Source organism: Pelodiscus sinensis, chromosome 23 (assembly GCF_049634645.1).
Source record: "Pelodiscus sinensis isolate JC-2024 chromosome 23, ASM4963464v1, whole genome shotgun sequence".
In the NCBI taxonomy this organism is placed as follows: Eukaryota; Metazoa; Chordata; order Testudines; family Trionychidae; genus Pelodiscus; species Pelodiscus sinensis.
In genome coordinates this window covers 8777029-8792330 of record NC_134733.1, presented here as the reverse complement: position 1 = coordinate 8792330, position 15302 = coordinate 8777029, and the positions used below count along the sequence as shown (strand labels likewise).

The following is a 15302-nucleotide window of genomic DNA, read 5'->3' as shown; positions in this document are numbered from 1 at the left end:
TATCGGATCGTCGACTAGTCCTTAACATCCCTGCTCCAGATCAGTCATTTCCATTAGCTTCTTTGACCACTAGATGGCTTCCCACTATAGCAAATAAAGAAAAATGAACCTCATATGAATTCATTGGTGGATGTAGTTTGGTAAAACCTTTACTTTTACCTTTTTCATCCCGGATTTACACAAAATATGCAATTATAAAATTTTAAAAAGCAGCGTTTTCCAAGGTAATGAAATCAAAGACACCATTGGTAAAAATAGCAGAGTGGGGAATGGCATCCTTCCTTTTAAGTTTTACATGAATGTAACCAATCTTCTTAGCTGTGTCTACTTAGAAAATGTGCAAGCAGACCCTCCGCAAGAGAATTCACACCGATGAGCAGCCCAGGCAAGTAAGTGGGCTGCCGGAGTGGCTGTCCTTCATCTCAGTGGCCCACAAGATTGTCATAACCAAGACAGTCTCCCAGTAGAGGGTAGTTTTGCTCACTGCGCCTGCGTATCTAGAATTTGCGGGGTGGGGCCGACTGAACCGTAGCCGCGCTTTGACTGGACGCAGAGGGAACACACGGCTCTCACAGCCAGTGCTGTATGCAATCAGCACGCACCTCGCTTCACATGGCTGTGCTTTACATGCGTGTCACTTTAGTAACACTGGTAGGAATAAAAAAACGACGCGGATGGGACCCAGCAGAGCCATGAGCCATGGTAAAGAAAATGTCTCCCAGGCCATACGCAGAACCCTGATGGACCGCAGGTTGCCTACCACTGGTTTACACCATGGAACGGAACATATAACAAACCCTTGCTTAACCCATGCAAAACAACCAAATCACGCGACCTGATTACAACACATTTGTCCCTTCACCCAGTTACAACATGGCTTTATGGTGCTGATGTGACCTATATGTGTTGTAATCTTGTCATGTACTTGTGCTAAAGCCAAGGATAAATGAATGGGCAGAGTTTCAGAGGAGCACAGCTCCCTTTTTTTGGCACCTAAATGAAGTGGCCGAAAGCGACTTCCTTTGAGGCAAGCAGTCTCCCTGGCTCTTTTAATACCTGACTTCTGTATCGCCCCCCAAGGGACCAGTAATCCATAACACCTGTGATGTGAACATTGGTTGACTAGGAACTGGATTCAATCTTCCAAATTAATTCCACACAGGCCATGAAGCAACCCAAAAAACGCTAACACATTTCAGGCATTAACTGCCTTGATTTAAATCAGGAACTGTCCTCTTACCAATTACTCTGCTACCCCGCATTAAGCTGAAACTCTTAGGAATAGAGGAGTCCCATAACTGACCCTTAACCCCAATTTCTCTTGCTTTTGTTGGGCTGGAGGAAACTCACTGCATGTTATCTGAAATGTATTCACGTGGAGGAGGAGGTTTAGCTGGCTCTCTCTGTTACAATGCTCTTCAGTTACAGCTGCTTTTGCAAGCCCAACGTGGCATGCAGCAAGTCTTGGCTTGCAGACTGCAACCCAGAGAGTGTCTGTTTCAGATTGTGTGTGAGTTTATGTGCAGTGGCTCAGAGATAGCTCTGGGGGAGGGGAGAGCCAAAGCCAGCCACTCAGAAACAGTAGTAAAATCTCCCCAACACTTTAACTGTCAATCAGGCTCAATGGGGTATAAAACCTCCCCGGCGCTGCAGCTGTGATAGGCAGAGCGCGCAATGGGGAGAAATGAATAAAAACCCCGAGCTGAACCGGTGCCCAGCATAATTCCCCGTCTGTGATCACAGATACTCCAAGTGAAAGAAACAGGAGAGGGGGGCGAGCGAGGCACTTAATCAGCGCTGCCTTTTGCAGCAGGCTCGGAGGAGACTGTCTATAGATATTTATATATTTAAAAAAAAAAACCAGCAACCACCTTACACTGAATAGACCCTTTCTTAAAAGGAAAGTCCTGGCAAGCCTTAAGCAATTTCCTGAGTTTAAGAATAGACATGGGCTGCGCTGCAGGCTGAAATTTGGAGACCCGGGCTGCTGCTTCATTCCCCCCCCCTTTCCAAATATAAAACCCTGCCATTTGGAAACTGGATTTTAATTTTGCACTTTTAAACTGCAGGGTTTGGCTGGTTTTACTTTTTTTTTCTCTTCCAGGCCCTCTGCTCGCTCTTTTCAACTTAAACAAACTCTCTGTCCTCCTCCAGTAGAAACACATTTTACCTGCATGTGACAATCCCAAAGGAAACTGAGCAACGAAGAGAGGGGAAGCAACTTATCTTTTGCACAATTTCATTCCTCCCCCCCCCTTTTTTTTGGCTTGGGGGGGAAGAAGGATCTTTCTCGGCCAAGGTTTTCTTTCCCCCGGGTTTTTGGAAGGGGGTTGAAGACTGTTCCCCCTGCTGGGGGGGGAGCAAGAAGGGGTGTTGCCCTAAAGCCTCTTGGTGCGGTGTGGAGAAGAGCCGCGTGGGGGGTGGTTTGGGGTTTCCTGCCCTGCCTGGAGCAAGAGGATGGTGTGGAAATGGCTGGGCGCGCTGCTGCTTTTCCCGGTGCAGATGGTCTATTTGGTGATCAAAGCTGCCGTGTGCGTGCTGCTGCCGGCCAGGCTGCGGGACTTGTCCCGGGAGAACGTGCTGATCACCGGAGGGGGCAGAGGCATCGGGCGCCACCTGGCCCGGGAGTTTGCGAAACGAGGAGCCAGAAAGGTGAGGACTGAGCTGGGGGAGGGGGGGGAGCAGCTCGTGCCCTCCTCTGCCCCCCGCCACCTGCTGCTGCTACCAGCTCTCTCTGGGAGCACCAGAGCCCCCCAAAGCCGCCCACCCCCGGGCTTGTGCGGGGATATCAGGGCGGTTCAGCGGGGGGGCTGCTAGGCAAAGCCCCTGTCATCCCAGCCCTGCTGCGTCCTCCGAGCCGGTCTGAACCCGGGTGCGGGTTTTGCCTGGGGGGCAGGACTGGAGTTGCAGGCTCCGTCTACACGGCTGGGGCTTCGAGCGCGCTTTGGAGGGGTGGGCGCCCGCTGCCTGATAGGGAGGGGACAGGGCTGCCCTCCGCGCAGGTGTCCCCCCCATTTACCGGGGTGCTGGGACTTTAGGGGGGCTTAGCCGGGAAACAGGACTCTGGCTGGATTCCTAAGCCAGAGGGGCACGGGCAGTTCTGCTGGGGGGGGGGGTCAGGTTGAGTCCGCCCTGGTGGCTTCCCACGGGTGTGAAAGTCAATTCTTGAACAGCCTGTTGCGCGGGTTGCTCCCCGAATCCATGGAGGGGGCTGAGTTGGGGGGGGAGGAAGAGGGTCAGAGTCTAACCTGCGATGCGATGCAGCGGGGGGGCTGGAACAAGGGGCGGGAGGGTGTTGAGAGCCATTGAACCAAACTGCGAACCCTGCCTATGATGGAAACCACTTCAAGTCGCTCCTCGATCCAGCTCCCATGCCCGGGGAAAAGGCTAAGAGAGTTCCCCAGAGCAATCACCCAGGAACCTCAGTTTTATGGGGCCTGGTGATAGCAAAGGCGGGACCCCGGAAAGCAAACAGGACACCATTAGCTTTCCTCTTTAGCTGCTGGGAAGGGGGTGGTGGGAACCCCCTAACGTCAGCTCCTGGGAGACAGTCACATAGTGCAGGGAGGAAATACCTGTTTAAAAGAAGCCCTCTTATGAGACTTGCCGGGGTCTTTGTGAGCATTTGCCAGGATTTCATTGTTTGCCCATTAGAGTTGTGCATGGAATTGAGCGTTATCTGCGTTTAGCTTTGAGGGGCGTGAGGTTTACGGTATGGACAGCTTTGGGGGTTGTATGTGTTTGCATTTACACACAGCCCTGAGATTTACAATTCCTTGGAGGCTGAACATACAAGTCATTGAACTTTGGACCTAGACAATTTGCTGACAGTGTCCTTTCATCATCTATTAAAATACCATGATTCCTTACTCATTTTGTCAGCCTGGTGGCTAAGTCTGGCTGCGCTATGAAAGTCCCACCATTTCTGTAACTAGTTTTAGTAGCTGTTTAGCAGCAGCCCTGCCCAGACAGAACAATGGTAATTAGTCCCCATAAAACAATAGACTTGGGTAGGAAGGAGGGGGAGCTGTTTTCACCTAGGATGTCCAGTTCAAATATAATTGGCATCTGTTTCACATTCTTATATTATGTCATATTGAGAGTCATAAAATGTCTCCAAGAGAGAGGTAAACCTAACTATAGAAGGTGGTAAAGTATTGGAGAGTTTGGTATTTTCTTGTGTTCTATGAATATATATTACTGTTATTGTGGATGTGTTACCACAGGGTCTCAGTGAGTATGTTCTGGCTTTGCTCTCTGTTTCTATCTTCTGGCTATCATCTGTCTTCACTGAGAACCTATGGTGGTTTTCACCATTTCTATCACATTAAGTCTGATAGAAATGCACCGAGTACAATTTGGCCCCATCCTATAACAGATGGTGGTATGTATATAAAGCTGGAATTCTTGGACTGAAATTTGACTGATGAACCCAACAGTATTCCTCCCTCTGTGTTTGTTTAGAGAGAGTTTTCATAGCTTCAACCGGCTTGCCCTGAGATTTAGCTGATTTCCCTTTTACTTCAAAATCTGATTTCCTCATAGTGATAGAAATGTAGCCGTGTTAGTCTGGGGTAGTTGAAGCAAAATGCAGGACAATGTAGCACTTTAAAGACTAACAAGATGGTTTATTAGATGATGAGCTTTCGTGGGCCAGACCCACTTCCTCAGATCAAATAGTGGAAGAAAGTAGTCACAACCATATATACCAAAGGATACAATTAAAAAAAATATATATTTGTTCATTTTTTTAATTGTATCCTTTGGTATATATGGTTGTGACTACTTTCTTCCACTATTTGATCTGAGGAAGTGGGTCTGGCCCACGAAAGCTCATCATCTAATAAACCATCTTGTTAGTCTTTAAAGTGCTACATTGTCCTGCATTTTGATTTCCTCATGTGATGCAGTGTCTTTGTAAAGGCTGCAACCCATCTCTAAATTAAGCAATCTCGCTTGTGTTTCAGTTGTCTACTGGAAGAATTACAAAAAGTTTTTTTTAAATTGCATATTCTAGTATGGTGCTGAGACAGGCAGGAGTTAAATATCTATTTTCATGCTTTTTCTCTCCCATTAGAGTTAATTATTTCAGGTAATTGTGTGTATTCTGAAACTATCATAATTGAGTTTTCCATTGCTGATCCTGCACAGTACATTTAGGAGTGTGGGTTTTACCAACTCAGGCTCTCATCCCTTGTAAAATGTGAAGGTCACAAACATTGCTGGGTGATGGGGAAAGGAAGTGAACATTAAAAGTAAGATTCTAATTTTGGATGCACAGTACACCTGGGAAGAGCTTTCGCTGCGCTTGCGCACACAGGCATAGTAGTGGAGTTTTGGAGGTAGGCGGCGATATACAACCATATATTTGAGATTCAAATCTTCCTTCAGATGAGTTAGTTGTTGTTGTTAGAGTGTGAAGTTGCACCTGATCATTAAATGGGGAATCCTAGATCTGGAAGAGACCTTGAGAAGTCATCAAGCCCTCACGGCAGGTCCATGCACCATCTTGATCAATGATTGTCTCACCTGTTTTTAGATATCTCCAGTGTTGGAGATTCCACAACCTCCCTAGGCAATTTATTCCAGTCCTTAGCCACCCGGACAGGAAGTTTTCCTCTATTATCCAACCTAAGATCATCTGAGATTCTACCCCACTTATCACAGCCTGTTTTTTAAGCCAGATGCAAGAGATGCATAAATTCTAGACCAGTTCTATGTGGAACGGCGAGAGAATATCGTACGTGCTGGTTCTTGCTGAGAATCGGTTTTAAAATATCACAGATGATGAAGATTCTTCACTGTTACAATGTGAGATATTTTCAGCAAAGGTTGCAAAAGATGTCAGCAAATAAGGAGAGGGAGCGAATGAGTACAGTATTGAGAAAAGAACTGGATTGACAGTCTGGAGACTGATATCCCACATTGACAGGACATCAGCATCGTGAACAATGGTCGTGTGCAAGTTCCTTTCTGCAAGCTGCCCTGACAAATATGATCTGGAGGTACCATCTCAAAGAGAGAGTGTTTCCCCTCTAGGGGTACTTGGATTTCCACCTTTATTCGTTCATTGGCGTCTGTTGCAATTGCCCACTGGGCTTGCAGTCCTGGTTTGAGTTATGTGACACTTGTCATGTAAAGCAGCGGTTCCCAACCACTGGGCCGATGCCGGGCCTTGGACCTCTGGCTGCCGGGCCGCGGTGGGGCTGGGGTACACTGCTCTCACTGCGGCTGTTGGAAGAGGTACCTCCTGCCTCACCTCTCAGCCAACCAGTTCCAGGCAGGGGCGGGGTCTCCTCCCTGCTGCAGAAGAGCACTTCTCTGCGTGGCAGGAGGGCCGCTCTTCTGCGGCTGGGAGGAGAGCATGCCCCTACCCAGTGCTCACTGGCTGAGAGGCAGGGCAGGACACGCCTCTCCTAACAGCGGGGCTGGGTGGTGTACCCGACCTCCAGAGCCACCGCAATGTGGGCAGCAGTGATGGGCTAGGTGAGGGAGGATGGGGGCTGGCACTGGGGGCTCCAGGAATGGGGCTAGTGCTGAGGGGGCTCTGGAGGCTGAGCTAGTAGTATGGGGGCTATGAGAGCAGAGCTGGGGCTGGATGGAAAGCACTGGGGACAGGGCTAGTATTGGGGGCTGGCACTAGGGGAGGCTCTGGTGGGTTTGGTTATACAGGCAGTCCCCGAGTTACGATCCGCAGTTACGAACGGGACTTTTCTCGCCCCAGAGGACTGGAGCGGTGGGACGCCCAGATGCGCTGCAGTCCCGCCGCCCCCGTCCTCCGGGGCGAGAAAAGCTGCTCCACGTCTCCCTGGTCTGCTGGGGGGGAGCCCCCCCCCAGCAGACCAGGGAGACCGGGAGCAAAGCCTTGGAGCACGCCCACAGCAGGACAGCCCGGGCGCGCCTGGGCTGTCCCGCTGCGGGCGTGCTCCAAGGCTTTGCTCCCCATCTCCCTGGTCAGCAGACCAGGGAGACGGAGCAAAGCCATGGAGGACACAGGCGGTCCCGCCACCCGCGTCTCCCTGGTCTGCTGGGGGGGGTGCAGCTAGTGCCCCCCCCCAGCAGACCAGGCTTTTCTTGCCTACGCCTGGGGTAGAACAGCTGGGGGCTGCCGGGTTGGTTCCACAGCACCGCTCCTCGGTGCTACTGTACCAACCCGGCAGCACCCCAGCTGCTCTGCCCCAGGCGTCCTGATTCAGCCACTGCTGGTCAGTTTCAGCAGCGGCTGAATCAGGACGCCTGGGGCAGAGCAGATGGGGTGCTGCTGGGTTGCTCCAGTAGCGCCGAGGATTGGCGCTACTGGAGCAACCCAGCAGCATCCCAGCTGCTCTGCCCCAGGCGTCCCCAAGTCAGCCGCTGCTGAAACTGACCAGGGGCTGACTACAGGAAGCCCGAGGCAGAGTTGCTCTGCCGTGGGCTTCCTGGAATCAGCTGCTGATCAGTTTCAGCAGCAGCTGACTTGGGGACGCCTGGGTTTCTTAAGTTGAATCTGTATGTAAGTCAGAACTGGCGTCCAGATTCAGCCGCTGTTGAAACTGATCAGTTTCAGCAGTGGCTGACGCCAGTTCCGACTTACATACAGATTCAACTTAAGAACAAACCTACAGTCCCTATCTTGTACGTAACCCGGGGACTGCCTGTAGTGGGGCTCTGGAAACAGGAGGCTGGTACTGGGGGGGTCTGGTGAGGGTGGCTCTAAGGGACAGGGGGCAGACATGGAGGCGTTCTGCATGTGGGGCTGGCCCTGAGGGGCTCTGAGGGTGGGAGGCTGACAGTGGGGGTGTTGGATGCAGGGTACTCTGGGGTCAGTGGCTGGCACTGGAGGGGTAGTGGAGGGGTGGGGGGCTCTAGGGGTTAGGCCTGGCACTGCGTACTCTGAGGACTAGGCTTTTGGTGAACTGGTAATGTTTTATTTCCATATTCATTAGCATAATGAATATGCGAATATGCAAATAAAATATTGCCCATCGGCCAAAAGTTTGGGAATGGATTTGCCGGTCCCTGGTATCAAAAAGGTTGGGAACCACTGATCTAGCACTTTGGACTGTCACCACCAGCAACCATCAGACAGTTAGAGATCTGGGTTATTACTAGACCCTGGATGAATTCGTGTCAACAATACAGGCAGTCCCCGGGTTACGTACAAGATAGGGACTGTAGGTTTGTTCTTAAGTTGAATTTGTATGTAAGTCGGAGCTGGTACATATTGTAGGGGAAACTCTAGCCAAACATTTCTCCAGAGCTCAGTTTTATTCTCCCACACCTCACTTCCCTCAGTCCTTTATTCTCAAGCTGAGGTGTCTGCTGAGAAAAGCCGCTCTGCGTCTCCCTGGTCTGCTGGGGGGAAGCAGCTAGTGTGGGGTTGCCTCTCCCCATTTGTAAGTAGGGATCTGATGTAAGTCGGATCCATGTAACCCAGGGACTGCCTGTATACCATACAAATGAAACGATTTATAGCCCATTACTTTTGGTCTGTGTCTCTTCGACGTCTCTAGAATAAAGGTTTTCAAAACCTATGTTTCCATAAGTATCTGGATGGGTGCAAAGGGGTTTAAGAGTGAAAGATGTTTTTGTTCACTTCTCCCAGGAGAGCTCCTATCTTCTACTACAGGAAACCCCAGTCTTACGACAGCCTGAGTTGTGACCTCCCGCACTTACAACCTTTTTAAAAAGTGTGGAAGGGGCTGAAACCCCTCAACTTACATCCTCGGCCTGCGTTTATGATGGCGCACGGCGCCTATCGTAAATGCGGGTTCAAGTTATGATGCCCCCGACTTCCAACGCTTCCCTAGGAACCAATCACATTGCAAGTTGGGGGCCGCCTGTATATATGTTTAGAGAGTTTGTCTGTCTGTTTCATCTGAAATTCCTGCTAAATGGTAAAAGCTAGGCCCACAAATTCGATATACAGCTTCCTCTAATCATAACTTAAAATGGGATGTGCCTGGAATGGGATTGTTTCTCATAAAACCAAACCGAAAAGAGACAGATTCACCAAATCAAGTACAGTCCTCAAAACTGACAGAACTGAGCAACTGTTGAAAGAGACTGAACCAAGATGAGCCAGAAAAATAGGATAACCTGGAATAGGATTGCTTCTCAATAAACCTTACAGAAAAGAGATAAAATAGAGAAATTTGGAGTATTGCTCTGTTTTGGCACAGCTAAATCAATGTTTAAGGTTTGAAAACTAGAAGAAAATGATACTGAAAATCACATTGACTATAGCTCTTTTTTGTTAAAACACGGTGAGTGATAAGAATTTTTAGGGATGAAGAAAAAATATCTTGATGGAATTCCCATTTTAAAAAATTTACCAAAAAAAATTAAATGGAAAATTTTTAATAATCCCATTTTTTAGGAAATCCTAAATAAAAGTTAACATCATCAAAATAACATTGCATTTTTTAAAAAATACAGTCATTTAAATAAAGCAGGTACATTTTCCTTTAATTTAAAAAAAACCCTTGAGTTAAGGACCCAAACAACACTGGGTACATTTCCTAGTTAGTATATAAAAATACAGTTATTTCCAGAAAAAACAGTGTGTATTCATGTTTCATCTAGGTGAATAATAACCAACTGTATTTGAATATATACTTGTGAATTTCCCCTGGAAGGATTCAAATGCTCTGATTCAAAGTAAACATTATCCCACCTCCACACTTCCCCACCCCCAGTGATGTGTCCAATTTAAAAAATTGCGAAAATCAGCTCAATCACATTTGGGGCTTAAGTTCCTACTGTTCACGTCCCAAAAAAAGCGAGCAGGACTGATTTTCATTGCTTTGGTTGATGATTGATTGAGTGACTGGACAATCCAAAAGGCTCAGTATGGTGTTGTCTGTAACCACTACAACTTTTTACTCCAGCTTTATGTTAATTCACCATTAGCTCACTGTGAGGCCTGCTGTCTTGTGCCATAAGCTCACACATAAGTTGTGTAGTGGGACACGTAGCTTGTCGTCATGGGCCGTTAGCCAACAGAACAGCAGAACAAAGACCCTTTTATAATCAATTTTCCTGTTGGGTGTATGATGGTGTGTCTTTATGTGGCCCTGTTAGGAAAACACAGTTGTGATTCACCAGTACTCATTTCCCTAATGGTGTTTTGTAAGAGAAGCGTTATTGACTTAACACTGGAAATTTGGAACCCTAGAGTCCTGACCAAGAAAGCAGATTGTTTGAAATCAGTTTCAGAGGAGTAGCCGTGTTAGTCTGTTTCAGTAAAAAAACAAGCAGTCATGTGGCACCTGGAGGACAAACACATTTATTTCGGCATAAGCTTTCATGGGCTAGAGCCCATTATGTCAGATGCATGAACTGACAAAGTTGGCTCCAGCCCATGAAAGTTTATGTCCAAACAAATGTGTTAGTCTTGTGGGTGCCACAGGACTCTTTGTTTTTATGAAATCAGTGACTGTAGAAGGAAAGCTGAATGACTGAGTATATTCATTCATTGATGTTTACAGTTGGAGGGTACTTGGATACTCTTGTCTAACTTGCCACATCCTGCAGGCTTTTCTATGATAACTAGCCAATTAGCCTGTCATAAGATGGGATTTTCAGGTCTCTCCTCCACGTCGGTCTTCTCTCCTGAGTCTCCGGTCTCTCGCTCCGTCCGTCTCTCTCTCCTCCTCCTACTGCCTTCTCCTCTCTTTCAGCTCTCCTCTGCCTCCTGCCTCTCTCTCTGTCTCTCTCTTTCTCTTCTCCTCCCCCTCTCACTCGGGGGACCGCGGAGCCCAAATGGCCGTTTGGGCTCCGCACTTCTCGTACTGCATGAGGAGCACGGAGCCCAAACAGTTGCTTGCACCACTTGCTCCCCCGCGGCGGCCTGGCTGAGCAGCTCAGAAGTCAGCCGAGCGCCACGGCGGGAGGCGAAGGGGGGCAGGGCAGTGACGTTCACGGCCAAGGGGTGGGGCCTGGAGCTGCTGTCACGCCGCACATCACTGCCCCGCCCCGCCGCCTTCACCTCCCGCCATGACGCCCGGCTGACTTCTGCGCCACTCAGCCGGGCCGCCATAGGAGAGCAAGCAGAGCGAGTGGCCGTTGGGGGCCCACACTCCCCATGTAGCACAGGCCGCCCAGAGGGAACAGCCAGCATTTCAGGCAACAGCGCCACCCAGAGGGAACAGCCAGCATTTCAGCGTTACAGACTCTCAGACACTGGGCTACTTATATATATGACTAGTGTGGTCAAAAATCTGACCCAATTTTTTTTTTTGTATTAATAATCGCAAATGATGGGGTCTTGGTTGCCACATCAAACCATCTGTTCCATTGTCTGATCATCTTTTCTTTTAAGGCAATTTTCTTGATGTCTCACTTTTCTGCTTCTAATTTGTATTTACTTTGTTGATAGTTTGTTTATTTAGACTAAGCCATGACTAAACAAAGACTATTTCTGACCAAAGCCTTCCTGAAATGCTTGTCATTACCGGAATGTAATAAAGCTAACAACAAATCCTATCTAATTACTTCATAGAGATGGATTCAAGCCACACATCCCTTGCTCCAACCTCTGGAGTGAACTTTAAGTTCAAAACATGCTGTCTGAATTTTGCATTGCATCTTGGGCTGTCCTCTACTGGAAGCTGGACAAAATTTCATTGGGCTCTGCATTGATGTGCATGAAATTTGGGTTAAAAAATTATCCTTGGGCATTTCCCAAAGCATTCTTACAGGTGACCTTAATTATAGCAATGTTCTTTCTCCTATTGCCTTTTTTTTCCATTCCATCTCCCCTTTCTTAGTGAATCTGTTTGAAGTAGTATTCATTATTTCTTCGGGAACCTTTGTAGGTCTCTTCTTCCTTTCTGTCTCCAGCTGTGCGGGTGTCCCCTGTTGGCAACAGAATGGTCCAATGGTGCCTTTTTAAAGGGAAATGTTGCTCTTAGCATTAGAGAGATTCCCAGGGCAGCGTTGAGCTTGGGTAAAGGACGTGTAACCCACATGCCTTCTGGGCGTGTTGTACTGTTCTACCTGGTGGCACTTAGACCACTTTAAGAGAGGAAAAAATGAGTCTGTTCTACAGCTGGTTTGTAGCTTGCGCAGCTCCCAGGTTTGGTTCTGCCTGTTGGCGTCACAAGCGGGGGCTCAGCTGGTATGTCTCCGAACCTTGGGATGCACTTACTCAGCTAGGGAAAGTAAGTAACCCCCCACCCACCCACCGGATGTGGTATAGCATCCCCTGTAGTTGCACTTGGACCACTTACAGAGAGGAAAGAATGAGTTTCCTCTGCAGCAGGGCTACTCAACTTTGGAAGCCCCCGGGGGCCACAGTGATACTCACAGCACATGCTGTGGGCCACAACTTAAGTGCGGTTGCATATACATATGTATATGCAAATAGCTTCTTAGACACAATGCCCTGGTGCTCCCAGCACCTCCTCCCTGGAGACTAGAAACGCCAACAACCTATACCCATCTGTTCCGGCCAGCCCATCTGCTTGTGTCTTTCAATGCTCACCTGTCTAGGAGATCCCTCGCCGTTGTGGAGCACGTTCACAGTGGAGGCCATGTTCAAAGGATCCCACCCACGGGCCAAGTGTTGAGCCCTGCATAAACCCAAACCGCACTGCAGGCTACAAACAAATGGGCCGCGGGCCACATGCTGCCCTCGGGCCACGTGTTAAAGGTGTACAGACTTAGCTGAGAGCCAGCTGACTTTTAGCTCAAGCAGCAGAGGCTGATGCACTAAGCTCCAGTGGTCCCAGATACAGTTCTGCCTGTTTGCCTTACACAAGGCTGATGCAACACACCTCCCCCAAGATGTTGAACACCCGCAATACCATCAGCTTCAGTGGGTGTTATGGGCACTCTCCACTCATCTGTGCATTGAAATGTCTCTCCATTGGCCTGTTAACACCTTGTAGATGGCTACTTTGCTGCTTGAGCAGAGACTCAAAGGAACTTAAAGGGGTTTACTTGTTTGTGGTCTGAAAACAAGGCAGGCAGACTGGACAGAAAGGAGCCAGAACTCTATGGCAAGAATCTCTTATTACCAATAAAAACGACAAAGGGAGAATTCCCCTGGCAGGCTGAGTATGTGTTGTTTTATGGTCATGACCTCACTCTGTCAGCACTGACTCTAGACAATTATGTCACTAAGTCTGCAACATGCTATTAACCCAGATGACGACATGGTGGGCAGCTGTAAAATGCCGCCGTGATAATAACACAGTAATTATTTTGGGATGGTGAACAAAATTCCTTGCAAGTAAGTTTTGCTTTGAAAACTGGACCAGGCTTTTGAGTTGGCTCCTACTTCCTCCACCTCTAAAGGCTTCGGGTTTTTTTCCTTTCCCCACCTAAAACCATGTGGCTTTACACAGTCTTTATTCAAGCAAAATTTCCAGCGTCAAAGCCTAAAGTTCTTACGAACGGAGCCAGACTTCCATTGGGTCAGATCCTAATTGGTTGATGAGTACTTGGCACTCCCATTTAAATCAGTGCCCCCAAAGGAGAGTTCATTACAGGCAGTCCCCGGGTTATGTACAAGATAGGGACAATAGGTTTGTTCTTAAGTTGAATTTGTATGTAAGTCGGAACTGGTTCCAGATTCAGCCGCTGCTGAAACTGATCAGCGGCTGACTACAGGAAGTTCTAGGCAGAGTTGCTCTGCCCCCGGCTTCCTGGAATCAGCCACTGATCAGTTTCAACAGCGGCTGAATCTGGACTCCTGGGACAGAACAGCTGGGGCGCTGCCGGGTAGGTCCCCACAGGACCAACCCGGCAGCACACCAGCTGCTCTACCCCAGGCATCCCACAACAAAAGCCTGGTCTGCTGGAGGGGGGCGCACTAGCTGCGCCTCCTCCCCTCCCCAGCAGACTAGGGAGACCCGAGCAAAGCCACGGAGGCGGCGGGACCCCGCTGCCCGTGCGGCTTTGCTCCTTTGCCCCAGAGCAAAGCCGCACAGGCGGCGGGGTCCCCCACCTCTGTGGCTTTGCTCCTGTCTCCGTGCTGTGCACAGCAGGGAGACAGGAGCAAAGCCGCAGAGGCGGGGGACCCCGCCGCCTATGCAGCTTTGCTCCGGGGCAAAGGAGCAAAGCCGCACGGGCAGCGGGGTCCCGCCGCCTGTGCGGCTTTGCTCTGGTCTCCCTGCTGTGCTGGGGAGTCCCCCCCAGCACACCAGGGAGACCCGGAGCAGCTTTTCTCACCCTGGAGGACGCGGTGGCGGGACCGCTGCGCTCTGGGCGGTCCCGCCGCCCGCGAGCTCCGGGGCGAGAAAAGCCCCGTTCGTAAGTGCGGATCCGACGTCAGTCGGGGACTGCCTGTACTCAGTTTTAGCTCAGGGCTTACTAAGGGTAAGTCTGCACTCTGCAGCTTTTTGCAAGCAGGGTGCTCCTGCCTGCAAGGCAGCATTCACGCTTTCACTTGCCCTGGCAAAACTTTTGTCATTGGTGGGGGAGGAGAGAGCATTTAAGTACCTGTGAATGACACACACACAAAAGTTTTCTTGATCAAGCACAAGTGTAGACTAGGGATGTAAAATCCCATTTAATTTGATACCTGTTTAAAGGTTAAGTTTAACCAGTTAAAAGATTAAAAGGTGGCAGGGGGCCTGGAGTGCCCACTCCTCCCTCCCTGCCCCCCCTCCCTCCCATCGGCTTGGGCTGCTTCTGGCCCCCCATGGAGCTAGCACAGCCGCTGCAATTTCCAGGAGTGGTTGCTACATGGCGAAGGCGCAGGGGCAGCTCCCCAGGTGCTGGTTAACTGCTACCCGGTAAGTGTCCCCCGTTAAAGGGGATGCTCATGGAGTAGCCAGTTAACCATTTATCTGTTAACATCCCTAGTGTAGACTTAGCCTTAGTCCTTATTCAAACACGGTTCCATGGAAGTCAGTGAGAACAAGGTCAGAGGAAGGACTCAGGTTTCCACCCAAGCTGCAGACTCTGAATACTTCTCATGACTCGCATTGAGAGTTTTGATACACTTCTGTATTTGAGTGTGACACCCATGGCAGCACTGCTTGAAGACAGACTGAATTAAAAATGGTGTAAAGTCTTAGGCTACGTCTACACTGGCATGAATTTCCGAAAATGCTTTTAATGGAAAAGTTTTCCGTTAAAAGCATTTTCGGAAAAGCATGTCTAGATTGGCATGGACGCTTTTCCGGAAAAGCACTTCTTGTGGAAAAGCGTCCGTGGCCAATCTAGACGCGCTTTTCCGCAAAAAAGCCCCGATCGCCATTTTCGCGATTGGGGCTTTTTTGCAGAAAACAGAACTATGCTGTCTACACTGGCCCTTTTGGGCAAAAGACTTTCGGAAAAAGACTTTTGCCCAAACAGGAGCAGCATAGTTT

At 49.2% G+C, this 15302-nt stretch overlaps 1 protein-coding gene across 1 annotated transcript in view; it reads left to right on the top strand.

Annotated features, from left to right (window-relative positions):
• The first annotated feature begins 1660 nt into the window (after window positions 1-1660).
• DHRS3 (dehydrogenase/reductase 3) overlaps window positions 1661-15302 on the top strand; it is a 52881-nt gene continuing 39239 nt past the window's right edge. The window contains exon 1 of the mRNA XM_014575889.3: window positions 1661-2652. Within this exon, the coding sequence (XP_014431375.1) occupies window positions 2458-2652 (195 nt within the window). The 5' untranslated portion in view covers window positions 1661-2457. The remainder of the gene's footprint in view (window positions 2653-15302) is intronic.